General features: G+C 47.1%; 1 protein-coding gene across 2 annotated transcripts; it reads right to left on the reverse strand.

Annotated features, from left to right (window-relative positions):
• Nucleotides 1-3,652: 3,652 nt before the first annotated feature.
• On the reverse strand, nt 3,653-13,927 carry LOC123130721 (beta-1,3-galactosyltransferase GALT1). Of its 2 annotated transcripts, none has more exons than XM_044550539.1 (8): nt 13,771-13,927; nt 10,346-11,174; nt 10,043-10,257; nt 9,282-9,563; nt 8,982-9,110; nt 8,716-8,895; nt 8,532-8,639; nt 3,653-3,971 (listed from the first exon to the last, which is right to left on the reverse strand). In XM_044550539.1, exons 2-8 carry the CDS (start codon nt 11,055-11,057, stop codon nt 3,765-3,767), a joined length of 1,833 nt encoding a protein of 610 aa, XP_044406474.1. In that variant the 5' UTR covers nt 11,058-11,174; nt 13,771-13,927; the 3' UTR covers nt 3,653-3,764. The 2 variants fall into 2 exon arrangements, with proteins under 2 accessions (XP_044406474.1, XP_044406473.1); XM_044550538.1 differs by having other exon boundaries at nt 10,346-11,203.
• Nucleotides 13,928-15,584: the final 1,657 nt, after the last annotated feature.

Below are 15,584 nucleotides of genomic sequence, written 5' to 3' on the forward strand. Positions count from 1 at the left end.
TCTCGGCCAACTCTTTCTTAATCTCCAACATCTTCGCTAATATCAACTCATTTGATTGCACCCTGGCATCAATCTTGTCCCACAAGCTCGACGCTTCGTGCTCCCTCTTTATCTTCTCCTGAGTCTTCTTGTCACCCTTGGGCTTGTTCAAGTTTCTTGGGCCATCATCATCCTCATCTTCATCCATGTTCGTAAGTGAACCTCCCTTCGGTGGGGATTCTTTGTCAATCAACTTCCACTTCTCGCACTCTTTGAGCAAGTCCCAACAATGCTCTAGTTTGAAGAATTTGCCTTCCGAAACTTCCATGTCTTTGTATCTTTGTTGGGAAATTTTGTCCTACACAATTAAAACAATGTCAAATTATGCAATCACTTTAAATGCTACAAATGATTTGTATCACTTGGAACGTGAACTCACATAGTCGGATTCCACAGTTCCACTCGGGGGGGGGGGGGGGCATTTGCGAGCTTGTTCCAAGCAAGCAGCCCAACGCCTATAAATCGGCTTGATTACGTCCCAACGACCTTGGAGTGACCAACAGGTGTGTGGAGTCCTATTGGGATATTTTGCCATCATGCGGAAGTATTGATCTTCGATCCTTTGCCAATACCTCTTGGCGGTTTGAGAAGTACCCATGCAAGCATCAATAGAAACCGCACTCCAGGCCTTGATCAAGATTTGATCTTCCAAGATCGTGTAGTTCTTCGATCTCTGGCTTTTTCTTGCTTGCGATTGCTCATACGCCCCCTCATCTATCTCCTCCACTTCTTCTTCACCACCGTGATCATCCACGCCGCCCTCCGTTTCATTGTAATCGAATGCAGCGAATGGGGCTTGATCGATGTCAACGACGTTGGTGTCCAACAAGTTCATGAACTCGGTAGTGGCATTGTTCGAACCACCACTATAATGAACGACAACAAGTCACGAGCTACCGCAATGGCGAAAAGCAAATAAAATTGAAGGGACCGAAGAGGCATACCTTCCGGACATTTCATCAAACACCTCGCTAGCGATGGAAGCAGCGCCGTTGAACGACATCGTCAGGGAACTCTTGCCGGGGCGGAGGGAGTGGATGAAGGAGCCGGACTCGTTGTAGCCGGAATCCTCTTCCGCTTTACGCCCGAGACCTTGTCAACCTTCTCCGCCGCCGGCCGGGATCGCGCAGCGACGCTGGCGCCTGGAGCGCGGGCCTTCCCGGCGGGGCCAGCCGGATTCCCACTCTGCACGACCACGTTGCCCTGCCGCTTGTGGGCAGGCGCAGTTGTGCCTTGGGCGATGGCGGGGCCAACATGGCTGACGACGAGATCCGCCGGAAGGGATTGACCGTGCATGACCTCGACGGTGACGGGGAACGGTAGGGAGTCATCCATGGCGGCGGAAAACTACCCGGGAAGATGCACCGGAGCGGGTGGTGGGGGCAATGGTGGCGGACGGGTGGGGGAGCGGGAACGGCCGCGCGGAAATTTCCCTCGCGCCAAATCTCGCTGCGGATAAAGGTCGAGCTCAGGTCGGCCTCCCACCTCATGAATCTAAAGGTTGAGGGAGATTTTTTGTCGCGCCACGCAAAAAGATTTACGGGTCGGACAGGATTTTCCGTGCCGACCCGTATTTTGGCGGTTATTTTATGGGTCGCGACGTTATGCGAGGTTTGCTAGAGATGCTCTAACATGGAGTAAACCGAGCTCTAACATGGAGTAAACCGAGTTACAATATAAACTGCCAGTTCCGTGGTTTAATGGTTGCTTTTCGTGACTCCACTTGTTGCTTCGATTGATTTTGACTAAGTAACAATATGAAGGCAGTGGTAATGTTTTCAATGCTTTCACACGCATTTAGCCCTTGATTGCTCAAGATCTTTTGTCTACCGCGAACTGTTTGTACCTACAGTGTCGATGTATTTGGTGCTCATGATTCTATTTTTATGTCTTTTTGCGGTGATGGTGCTCATGAATTCTGGACTGGAAGCCTCGATTCCGCTAGCAGCATACATGGACGGCTACATCTGTTGTTGTGCTGGAGTTATCTGGCAGGCTCTCCGGCGACCTAGGTCGAGAAGGCGACGAGGGAGAGATAATATGGTACATGACGTTTATGAAGGGTGTGTTTAGTTGCTCGCATGAGACTCAACCACGCTCGTGCGGGAAATGAATGGGTTGTTTGGTTGCTTTGTTTTCCTGTTGGGCCTGCATAGTATAAAACTTAAAGCATCTCTGGGCCTAGCTCACTGAAAACTCAGAAATCGGCAGTTTCTCGCGAGTTAGACCGAGGCGAGCGCAAGCCGATGGGCCCTTGCACGAGTGGAGACGTGAGGGATGCGAGGTGATTATGTGAGTTCTTCTTCAACCTCCACTAAGCTCGTGTCTAATCTCCTCCCTCTGATCAATACAACGGTGCTTCGATTCAAGGTAAGCTCTACACGAAAAAGATGCACCTCGATACTACGGTTTCATTCAGGCGATCGGTTCGTAGTTTCGTCGGCCGTAAATTTTTAATCTCGTGTTCCCTTTTGAAGTTATTCTGGACAAATTTTGTCAGATTCGTTGCGCACGATCGATCATTTGAAATTTCCTTTGACCAACAGCCTAATCTCGCAGTCCCTCACAACATTCGCGTTGCAAGTTTTTGGTTTTGACGATTGTAGCTTTATCTCTCTTTCAACAGCAGTCTAGTGCACTCACGCCATCATGTCGAGCTCCTCTGTCCTTTGCTCCGAGCCCTCCTATTCATCCCTCTTGACGCTGAAGCCCTTCCCCTTGATCTCCTTACCCGCGTGCTACTACACTAGAGTCGTTTTCGGCGTCGCTCATCTCGGCCTACTCTCTGTCGTCCTCCTCTGCACCGACGCTGCAATGGCGCGCACACTGCTTTCTTGTGTCCTCTGCCTTCGCGCACACTACAGTTCGCCACGCCGCCGACGGGGTCGATCATCTTCGCCTCCTCTCTCTCGTCCTACTACACTGGAGTCGTTTCCAGCGTCGATCATCTCGACCTCCTCTCTCGTCCACTGCACTGACGATACCATGGCACGAGCATCGCATTCTCCTCCTCTGTCCACTGTCTTTGCGCGAGCACCACAACCAGTTCACCGACGGTGTCGCTTGCCGTGCCGCCGGCGGGGTCGCTCGTCCACGACTCCATGCTCGTCATGTCGGACACGGCGCCACGACCACTATCCACCGCAGTCGCCATGATCCGAACACACTGCATTTCTTCTCCTCCTTCCTCTGCTAGCTCTTAGCCATGTGTGCTAAGTGCAAGTGCTAAATCTTAATCATACCCCATGCGGGCAACCAAACAACGTGTAGTTGCAAGAGCCAAGACAATGCAGGCAACCAAACAACATGCCAAAGTTGATCCCCTAATGCAGGAAGTCCATATGCAGACAACCAAACAACTCGCAGATGTCGTCTATGAGGTTGTTTTTTTAGAGACAGGCTGGGTTGAGATGTGTATGCAATACAGCTACTCTTCCAAACTGGAACGAAACACGCCCGAAGTTCTCCGTCTCCAACATCCGCGCCCTCCATCGTTGTGCCTTGTCCGCCATCAGGACCCCACAAACCTCTTCCTCCGACGCCACCGGAAGCTTCTAGCGTAGCTGTTTGCTTCCCAAATAGGAAACAGATTAAAAAGGCGACAACTCCTCCCTTTGAAAAAAAATCCGGATTTTTATATTTTTAAAAATGTTCATGAATTTAAAAGATATACTCCTGAATTTACAAAAAATATATTCGCACCATCAAAATTGCTTCTGGATTAATTAGTTGCAGCACATTGCTTGATTTGTCCTTAAGAGTGTCTCCCACATACATAGCATGTTCCTTGATTCTTGATAGTGAGCAACAGTGTACCCCTCCTTACAGCCATCAGTGTAAATCCTTTCATCTGTTTCGTATTTCACGGGTAAACCACCCTTCTTCATTTCGTCAACCCATATGCCCATTGCCACATCTTCTAGTTTGAACATCTGCAAGAATCAAGGACATCTTGTTTAGCTCTCTAGTCTGTCCGCCGGTAGCAGACAAGATCAAATAATTGTTGAAATATAGGATGGGTGTTGGGCCCAGGTAACAATTTCAGAAAATCTATAAAGGTCCATGTGGGTTGTGATTTAGTTTCACCCTTAGTGAAAGAGAAGTTAGACTTTCTTATAAAAGATTCTCTTTCGACGTGCTATTGGAGCTTGAGAAGAGAAGTGCTTCCCATCCGCCTCGCCTCGTCATGATGTGCGCGCGTGTCGTGGGTTGCGGGAATGAGCCGACCGAGCTCACACCTATGACGTCAGATCGTGGGGCTGTCGCCGACTCGGACGTGTGGGTTTAGCCCATGTTTTCCTACCCCACCGCGCATATATAGTGGACGCTTTGGCAACCCTAGCCGCCATCAGAAGAACATATCGCATCTGCTCTGCTTCCATTGTCGCTGCCGATCCCATCCCATCCATCGCATACACGGTTGACGGGAGGGTAGACCTCCGAAACCCCGTCTCTCATGATCCTATATGGTATAGGGGCGATCATGTTTTTGAGAAGCATTTCCTACACGACTGCTCGCCGCCGTTCGTCTTCATCGTCTTCGCCTTGACCGCCATCATTAGTCAACAATCCGAAGCCGATTGATTCGCCACCAAGAAACTTGAAGCCGAGAAGAAGGCCGCCGAGGACATCGTTGCCACCACAGTCGCGGCTTCGGCCTAGCCTACTAGAAGGTAACTCATTTATCCCGCTCGTATTTATTTCTGTCGCAGCAGTACTAACTATGTGCATAGAGGTCTCTACTATATGTGTACTACGTGCTTGTAGTAGAGCTTTACGTTAAACAACAACTTGAATATATCTTGGGTGCCTCTTTTAATAGGGAAATCATACTCCCATATGTGACCTCTTTGCGGTTTACAGACATGGCTAGTAGCCTACTTTTGCTAAAGGCGAGTACTAGACCGGTGCGCCGTCCGAGCAATTCGGCCAGTCGCCTGCCCAGCACCGATCGCTTCACGTGTGGCCATTAGATCACGCCCTTTCCTCGTCCCATTCCTCGCACGCATGAGCGGCAGCGCCGCCCTCCACCCCCCGCTGCTAATCTTTCTCGCGCACGCCTCCCCATCTCGTCCCTCGGTGCATGTCGTTGATGGCTTCTTCTTCCTCCCAACGTCTTCCACCCCCCTTCCCCGGCAGTTTCCACGACCTCTCCCACCCCGCGTAGTTTCCACCACCACCCTCGCAGCATCAGTTGTCGCCTCGTCGCCTCCATGGTCGTCAGCGTCACCTCGTAGTAGCATGTTGCATGGCCGTTTTTAGCTTGGCGACGTACTGGTTCCAGCTCGCCGCATAGCTAGTTGTAGCACCAGGGCCTCCCCGTTTGCAGCTCGCGCCCATCGCTGGTTCCAGCTCGCAGCAACCATGTTCACAACATTTTCATTGCCTTGTTTCAGCATTTTTTTTCTCATGGTTCCAGCACGCGCCATCGTCTGCACACTATAGCCGCCCCCTTTAGCACCAACATCAACATGCTCTCCATGCTTCCAATAGAAAACGATGCCGGTCGTAGCATTTTGTGTCGCTGGATGCAGCTCCCGCCGTGTGCCCCAAAAGCAGTCTTTTGGTTGAATCTTTTTTCAGTCGCACGCTTGTCCAGTCAAAGATTTTTCAAACTACAGTTGAAGATTTCTTATGAACGATTGTAGCTTCTCAGTTGTATGATGTCTTTGTTGAAGCTTTATATACCACTAGTTGAACCTTTATATACCTACCCAACATTTAGATCCGGCTCTACCCAAACAAGCTTTCGCATGAATGGTTTCAGCATCGCCCCGCTGTTGCACGCCATTGTTGGTCACAGGCCATTGACGGGCACCAGCACCGCGCGCGACCTCTTTGAGCTCCCCCTGTCGTGACTTCTCCACCCTCGTCCTCTTCTTCGCTCCCGATGTGGCTCGCCTTACCAGCGGGGGCTCTTCATGCTGGTGCATTGCGCGCAGGCAGCGGAGTTGGAGGAAACGGAGCGGTTGCAACAACCCCTAGCGTCCGCGTCGTGGGGGAGAATAAGATGATAAAAAACGATTCGAAAGGAGTGCTCCCATTGCTTAGTACTCGCATGACTGAGAGTGATCGCAAGGCCCGCGTGCGTCCGCCGCAACGTTTCAACCAGCACTGCGGCCGGAAACATTTTCCTTTCCTAAACTAATATACCTCTAGGTGACATGTTTGTGGTTTGGCAGGTCGTTTGTTAGTTTACATCTAGCATGTATAGTGGGAGGGTAATTGGTTCGTCTCGATCCGAAAAAGGATCGGCCGATCTCAGTACCCCTCCCGCCCAACCATCAGCCGCCGGTGAGATCTCTCATCTAAAGCCCCTCCACTCTCACCCACTCTCTCGTCACCTCCTGAGGTCGCCGTGGGCTAAGCCATGAGGCCGCCAAGGACGGGGTGACAGGACCTTCCTCTCCCCTGGTTCCGGGGCGCGACCGCGGTGGATCTTCAAGCGGGTGTCCCGGTCTGGCGTATGCCGCGTGTGTACGGTGTCGGTCATGCAACAATGTGACTTCTTCCGCAGTCAACGACCCACCCCGGCGGTGCGGTGGTTCCTGGCGATGATGGCATGGTTGTGGCTTTGCTCGTGTACGGATGTCTACCGATGGCAGGGACGTTCCCTTGGGGTGTGGTGGAAGACAGTGGAGATGGATCCGGTTGTCTAGCCAGCATTGAATGTGAGTATGCCAACGAAAGCTTATTTCAACCTCGGTCGGAATCATCGACGACAGCGCCTATGGGCATCATTACCTCGCTAGAGGCGTCATGCGGCGATTCTTTGTCCCTGTGTGCTCCGGGGGAAACTTGGATTTGGGCTTTCCAGATCGGATGATGGCGACATTCCGGCGTTGTCACCCTCATTGGGGCATCATCTTTGGAGCCATTCATCAGCTGGTGGGGCAAGTGTTTGGCTTTGGTGGCTGGACGCGGGTCTCTGCATGCTTCTCATGCGGTGACCAGGTGAAGCGGCATGGCATCTATGGCCTCGACGACAGCAAGTCTGGGCAGCATGGTGCAATGGGGTCTCAGCGTTGGGCACTGTTTGATGGTCGCGGGCATGAGGGTGGCTTTGTCTGGTGTCGTGATGGCGTCGACGCTTGAAGATGTGATGGTGGAAAATAATGGCGGTGGATTCTAGAGCGTACACATGTGGTGTGCGTTGAGGGTGTGTTACACTAGTTGGTGCTCCCGGCTAGCCGACGAGAGGGTTGGTGAGGCCACCGGTTTTCAGTGTGTGTGTGTTGGCGAGAGGTCAGGACACATAGTTAACATTGTAGGTAGGGCGACAGGCTTCACCAGGAAGATGGCTTTAGGTTGATCCATATATTTATTTTGTAGGCTTTGTTGAATAATCTATACTTAATAATAAAAGGGCTATTGCTTCTGGTGAAACATCACGGAAATTGCCCCAAAGTTGCAAAGTATTACCCATCAATGCCACATATTAATGATAAAAAATGTTTCTTACTGGGGAATTACCACCTGGGCTGGCCCATGCAGTAGGGCCCTCCTATACTGCGCACTGAGAGAAGACGCAGCGCGCCCATTTGGGCCGGCACATGTCCGGGCAGCCTGTTTTTTTAATTTTGTTTTTATTTATTTTTTCCTTTTTGTGTTTTAATATTTTAAATATTTTGGGACTTCAAAATAGTTCCAAAAATTATAAAAATGAGAATTTTTAAGTATTTTTTTAATAAATCGTAAATGTTTGTCAATTCAAAAAAATGTTCGTGATTTTTTAAAAAATGTTCGTAATTTTGAAAACAAATGTTCAGGAAATCAAAAAAACCATGATATTTAAAATTTTCGTGTATTATAAAATGTTAATGAAACTGAACAAAATTTGGCCAATTCAAAAAATGTTCATGAATGGGAAAATATCTCAAAAATTCAAAAACTGTTCATGACTTACAGAATAGTTTATTCATTCATAATTTTTTTGTTGATTTAAACAAATACCATGCATTTCAAAAAAAATGTTCGTGAAATCGGAAAAATATTCTTGAATTTAGTAGTGGTTCCCCAAATTTTTAAGAAAATGTTCGTTCATTCTAGAAATGTTCGCCGATTCAAGAAAATTTTCACAATTTTAGAAAAATGTTTGCAAATAGCATAAAATGTTGTGAATTCAAAAAATGGTCTTGATCTTGGAAAATTATGAAAATATATAAAAGTGTTCATGAATTTGAAAATTGTTCACGATTTCAAATATGTGCACGAGTTTAAAAACATGTTCATGATTTAAAAAACTGTTCATGATTTAACGGAATTGAGAGTGATAGTGTATCTCGGTGATGTAGCAAAATATGGTCATGGCAATTGGAGATTATGATTTTTTTTCTCCCGTTGCAACCCACGGGCTGTTTTGCTAGTATAAAAAATATGTCTATGTTCATCACTAAATGCAGAGGGGGGTTATCCTCCTTGTCGAAAAAGAAAAAAAATCTAGCATGTATAGCACAGAGCCATAGGTTACACTTCCGCCTAAAGAAAAATACCTTTAGACGATTTGTTTTATACCAAATGTTGATTGTCCTTGCAATGTCTTCCGAAACCACATATCCTGGTCCATGGGCCCATGGTGGGTATTTCTCTTCAGGCCATTCCTACAGAAGCAGAATGCATCAGAAAATCTCAGCACCCCTATATATGGCAGCGAACGTTTCTATGTGGGGACATTACCTCCGGGCTTATGTACCACTTGCTTTCATTATTTCTGTGAGGACCCGAGTCTGAATTGATGCGACCATAAAGCAAACCGTTACTGACATTCAGCTGTTTTACGGAGGAGTAGATTTCATGTACTCGAACAAAAGAATCATCGTCTGTTTTCATCAGATACTTGGCTGACACAGCACTGGTCTGTTCAAATAAATCAGTGTTAATTGAGCACACAAAAGCAAAGATATGGAGAAGCATAAATTAATTATGAAAACATCAGTGTTTACCCCATAGATGCATATTGCTAGTGTCTTCCATGTAATTAGGCTGTAGTAATCAATGAAGGGCAACACCTGAATGTCACCATATGTGCGTGCCTCATTTCGGAGTTCCTTATTTACCATCAGATTTGTATGCTTTTAATAAATAAAACAATACCAACTTTGGTGTCAGGAGTCTGGACCGTCTTAATAATATGTAAACAGAAGCAGTGAAAGAAAAAAAACGACACTTTGAAACCCTTGTCATCCCCGCAAAAAAAAACCTTGTCAGTTGATTGAAATCATTAGTATTGTTTAGTATCTTACCAGGCCAACAAAAAATCGGACAGCAACTGTTCCGTTACGCACTGCATCATATTGCATCCACGTCCTTCGAATCGCCATTCTACGTTTGAAGTTGTTTGCTGTTGAGAAGATCCCGATCAGAAGGTCGAGATCTTTGCCGTCTAGAATAGGTGATGACTTTAGCATTTCAAGATCAAGGCTATTTTCCAAGTGTTCGGAGGTAGGCAATCCACTTGCAATGGCACTTGCTAGCTTGAACTCGCCAGAAATCCGTACTTGAGTACCAAACCAAGGTTCCGAGCCCTAATAACAGAAACTTAGACTGTAAGGATTTGAGCGACATCACATTTATTTCATGATCCACATGGGAGAAGATTGAGAAAGGTGTAACAGCTCCCGGATGCCCCTACACCCTCATGAATAGTAATTTCGTAAAGAAATGAAGAAAGAACAAAAAAAATCGGATACTTTAAAGTATCAAAGATGACCAAAGATTTGATGTTCTTGCAAAGTTTCAACAACAAATAACCTCCGTGGAGCCCTCACCAGAAAAACAAAATCACTGCTAAAAATGTACATAAACTTTGAAAAATAATTTTGTTTTTTCAGATGAGGGCTCATCGAATGTTATTTTTAGCTAAAACTTTGCAAGATCATCAAAAGTTTGATCATGTTTTGATGTCCCAAAGTTTTAGATTTTTTTTCAATTTTTAATTTACTATTCATAGACAGTGTAGGAGCACCCGGGTGCTGAAAATCCTGTCTCGGATTGAGAAAATTACCGCTCGGTATGCAAATGAAGTAATATGTTTCCCGTCAACCGTCATATGGATTCCTTCAAGTGCTATCCGGAGAGTTGTGATAGCAAGGTATCCCTGCTTAAAAGGAAAATATGTGCTTGGCTTTCCACCTTGCTTGGGACCAGTGTGATGTGTAGAGTTCATTATGCTTTTTTCTTCTCTACCCAGTATGGAGTTACATCTCTCCAAATCATCCACTGTGAAAGGAGATATCAGCTAACTGAGCTAAGTAGTGTGAGGCACCACAATAACAACTACTAGTAATAAGCAAGTTTAAATTACTACCTTGAGTTGCATTGTTGGAGTTGCTGCTAGGACAACGATCCTCATAACCCCAGCCATTACTTGCAGTGAAGGCGTTCTGCACTATGACTGGACCTTCAGCAAATTTATCGCCAGTTAAACGAACATTGTAGCGCAGCACAATGGGTTTTTCAGGTTCCCCCGGGAGTGCCGTCCCGACAAGATCAATCCAGAAATTACCAGAGAGGCTGCCAGGAGTGCCTATGACAGTTATGGAGGAACCTGCAACAAGCCCACATGGTATGTCCATGGTAAAGTGACCACCCTCCGACTTGGAAGCGTTCATTCCGTGAACCGAGTACGGGCAGAGCCTCCCCTTCTCTATCCCCGGGGAAGTTGCATTTTGAACCGTTGCCGTCAAGTTTTCCCATGCGGTTCTTGCATCTTTGATCGCTTCAGTCGCATGAGGAAGGCCAGTGGAGATGTTGGTTAGGTGCTTCATATGGTCCCATGTGTCTAGCCAATGTAGCCTCTCAGTGGAGGAGTTTCTGCGATCCGGTCTGCTTGAATAATCCTCCGCTAGATTGGCTGCTGGTGCATCCACTCGGTGGCTAAACCATGCAAGGGGTTTGGCATTGAGAATTTGATAGCAAGATGTTCCTGATATGGGGCTGTTCTCTATCAGATGTCGCACAATAACCGGAGAAAAGAAGGTGATCAGAACCGCGATGCGGAGTTGCTTTGTTGTCCACATCTCTAAACTCACTTTCAATGGAACTGTGGCAATCAGGCAGGGCACTACTGACTTGAATGGAAAACCAACACTTGCACTAAGTCTATTCTCGCTTCTGGTCAAGGTATTGCATAGCACCTGTCGATGCAATTGACACCACTTCTTACCTTCATTGTAAGCATTCTTTTAAATAGAATTTGAATAAGTTGGTGATGCTCGTTAGCAAGCCAAAACCATCAAAGTACTATGGGAGCAAAGCATGCCCTAGGAATTGAAAACCCCTTTAGCTTTTGTGTTAACTAGATCCCCTTTTCCCAGCAAAAAAGAGAGACCTCCTTTAGTGAGTTAAATGTATGCATATTTATATTATGTGATAGGAAATAGTGTAGTTCTATAACCAACGTAAACATTGTGCTAAGGAAAGTACTCCCTCGTAAAGAAATATAAGATCTAGATCACTACTTTACAACATATGCATGTAGCATCTCTAGTTTATAGGACAATGATCATTATGCCACTTCAAAAAGCACTATATTAGCGGTGTCATTTGTGTGTTATTAAATAAATACATCTTTTTCATGAGCTACTTTGTAATTTTGTGCGATGTTAGATTGGTACGTAGAGATTTATATTGTCAATTACTAGTGCTAGATGAACCTATTTTTTTTGTTTCAATAGCCAGACGATGTTTATGTGATCTTTTGAATGGAATAGAAAAATAAATTATCTTAACAGAGTGAGTAGAATACTATATGCCCGCGATCACGAAGGCACGTGGCCGCATCCTCCACTACCTCGGAGGAGGTGGTTACGGCGGTGCCTCGGGTGCGAGGCAGCAGGCGTGGTACGGCTGACACAATGCCGCTCGCCACTCCATGTTTACCAAGAGTGACGTGGCGCCAAAATGGGTCCATAACGACCCATACCTCGCCGCCGTGTGGGTGCTTGGCCGCTCCGTGACCACCGCAGAGACAACCACCAAGCGGCGCCGCTGCCTTGACGCGAGCTCGCCAAGATCACCGAAGAGTGGTGACTTAGCGACTGCTCCACCAACGCCGGCAGGGACAAGTCCGCTGTCGGGTCTCCGCCGACGCTGTCTGCAGTGGCCAAGGCGGCCCTCCGGACTGCGCATTAGAAGGCGGAGCGGCTCCTTCGTGAGTGGCAGGCAACCGTCAGATAAGGCTGCCACGGCCCTCCGACGCCGTTCCGTTGCTGGAGGGATGACAACGACGACGACATGACGGACAACGACGGATATGTGGCAGGACAAGGCAGCCACATGTACAAAGTGGTCGTCCTGTATATGGTTTAGATTTTCTTATAGTTTTTAGTTAAGCGGTCGAAATATCATTCGTTTTATGTAAATTATATCTGAACTTTAATGAAATTCGTGGTGTTTGCATGAATTTCATTCGGTTTAGTTGAATCATGTTTGAAATGTATGCGGGTAGCGTTGGATGGCCACCTCCTGCATTTGTGTCCACGGACTGGCCCCCCTTGTTTACGGACGGATGCCGGAGAAAATTTGTGGGTCAGCGTTGGACATGCCCTTAACTACTTGCCAGGTGAGCAAATTTGCCTTCGAGTGCGTCATTGTTACTAGCTAAGTTACTGTCACTATGATCATACACGTACGACAATGTGCTACAGAGTTGTTAAAATTCTGGGTATATTTACCGTTTGGTTCCAAACACCAGCGTTCACGTGCATGTGCACCGGGATAGATAAAAAGGTATATGCCGAGGCGAAATCATTAGTTAAAGGGTATCTCTTGCTAAAGTTACCCCACCTTCTCTAGTAATGATAAGTGGCACTATGTTTTGGTGGGATTTCTTCCCAACTCACAGGAAGAGATGGTTGAGTTTTTTTGTGTGTGCCTTTTAGATTCGATTTTTTGAAATGATTTATCTCTTGAACTGTACATCCAAACTACAAATCATTTTCACCATTGCGTTTCTCATACTCAAATTTTTAAAACTACTTCTCATGTTAATAGGTTTTGATGAACCTTTCTGACAAAACTTGTGCTTCCAAATGAACTGACATGTGTTTCTAAACTATACGAAGTACCTGTGCTCCCACGTGGTGAGGCACAACCATCGTTCAACAGAAGCACACACAACAATACTTTCTCAAAGTGAAAACTTATGTGCTCCACGTGGAAGTACAACTGTGCTTTTTCACATGAAAAGCACATGTGTGCTTTGACGCATAAGTACAGACTCCTTGTGGACATAAACTGAAAAACCTGATGAAACCGAAAAAAAAATGAAAACCAAAAACCAAAAAAGCCGTCCCAGTGATCAGTCAAGCATGCATTTGTCATTTGTTTTTTAAAACGCCTGCAATTGACGTTGTTTCACGCAGTCTTTGGAAGGCGTAGACGGTAGGCCTACCCCTTCCTTTCCTACTCTATGAACACGACGGTTATTCTCAGGTGATGATTTTTGATTTGCTCTTCATCGTCATACGTGACATCTTGTTCCTTTACCAAAGCTAAGCTATGGACCCTTAAGGCCTTAACCTTAAAAGACCTGCTTCTACCAAGCTTAAAGCAAAACGTGGATAATCTATTTACTGATGATGAATTTGCTAAATGGTCTAACTACCCTGTGCGCTGCATCACCTATCTAGAAAGCCGCACGCACCTAATTCTCAAATGAGAAAGCAACTAGCAAAGCACCGGAGGTTAATTGCATGCAAGGGAAAATTGATCATACGGGATGACGCTTACCTTATTGCTTGCACTGGTTCGATCTTCAATGCTTCAACTGGGAAGATGTGCTCGTCATGGCGACAAGTAGAGAAGAGGAGGACGGGAGGAGACGAGTAGAGGAGGCAGGGAGGAGCATATAAATGTAATGCTAACGGTAGCGGCCGAGAAAATTGAGGGGGGACAAGTGGTGCAACTGGCGCATGGCTTAACGCAAGTCCTTATACAGTATAGTATCCCCTTTCCCTTGTTGTGCATACAGTGTGTCAGTGTCGTGCTGGCCCACGATTGGCCGTTGACTTGGCGCGATTGTGTAATCTGAACACATGGCCACCAGATGGCTTGACACCGTTTGTTCGTGGGTTCGTGCAACTATCTAAGGGCATCCCAAAGCGGCCCCACAAATCTCTCATAACCGTCCGGACCACAGAATTCATTCAACACAGTTTCGTATCGTTCGCAGGGCGGTCCGGACGCGATTTCTTCCGCAAAACGGAGATAAAAGTGGAGGAGATTTGCGGGAGTCCGGACACGCAAAACGTACGAATTCAACACCCCGGGCCCACCAAAACCTTTCCCGGACCCTGCGACTCCATCCTCCCCATTTTCCCTTCTTCCTTCTTTCTCTCTTGCCGTCGCCGCCGCTCGACCACCCCGGCCACCACGGCACACACCTGCAGGAAATCTGTGTTTCCGTCACCTCCGGCGAGATCCAGCAGGGCTCCCCGCCGCTTCTCCGTCTCCGTTCAACCCCTTGTCCTCCTACCGGCCCGCCAGGTACCATCCTCTACCATGCCCGGCAACTGTTCGATGAATTGTCGGAGCTGAAAACGGTTGTCCCTTGTTTATAGCAATGGATTCCTGTTTGAAGTACATATACGAGCAGTATGTTGAGTCATCCAATGGATCGTCGGACGAGGAGGAGTACTCCGATGAGACGGTGATGATGCAGGCGGTTCTTGAAGACGTGGAGCGTGCGAAGGAGCATGTTCTCAATTTCAAGGGCTCAATCAAGGGTCATCGAGTGCTCAACCGCAACTGGGCGCGCAAGCATTTGACACTGATGGCCGACTACTTCGCCGCGGGTGCACTATTCGATGACCATTTTCGCCGGTATTTTCGGATGCGCAAGACTGTCTTTGATCATTTGTACCATGGCAACTGGTCCTACGATGACTATTTCATCCTGAAGAAGGACACCATGGGAACGATTGGCTTCTCTGGTTACCGGAAGTGCATGGCCGCACTCCAGATGCTTGCATATGGCACGACCGCTGATTCGTGGGACGAGTACCTACGTTTGTCTGACAACACATGCGGAGATGTCATGGTTAGGTTTGCAACTGCGGTGGTTGAGGTGTTCGGACCTCAGTGCCCGAGAGAACCAACGGTGGCAGACACCGAGAGGCTCCTGACAATCTCAGAAGCAAGAGGGTGGCCAGGTTTGCTTGGATCTCTTGACTGCATGCATTGGAAATGGAAGAATTGCCCAAAGTCTTTACAAGGGCAATATCATGGTCATGTTAAGAAGCCCACCATCATTCTTGAAGCAGTTGCATCACATGATCTTTGGATTTGGCATGCTTTCTTTGGCATGTCGGGGTCTCACAATGACATCAATATGATGCAACGATCATCGTTGTTTACAAGGCTGACTGAAGGAAAAGCTCCTCCTTGTCACCATACTATCAATGGACATGAGTACAATATGGACTACTATCTGGTTGACGGTTTCTATCCTCCATGGGCTATCTTTGTTGGCACCATCTCAAATCCAGTTGGCCAAAAAAAGGCAGGGCATTTGTTCTTCAGGCTCGTTTGCAGTTGGTCGTGGA

Source organism: Triticum aestivum, chromosome 6A (assembly GCF_018294505.1).
Source record: "Triticum aestivum cultivar Chinese Spring chromosome 6A, IWGSC CS RefSeq v2.1, whole genome shotgun sequence".
NCBI lineage: Eukaryota > Viridiplantae > Streptophyta > Magnoliopsida > Poales > Poaceae > Triticum > Triticum aestivum.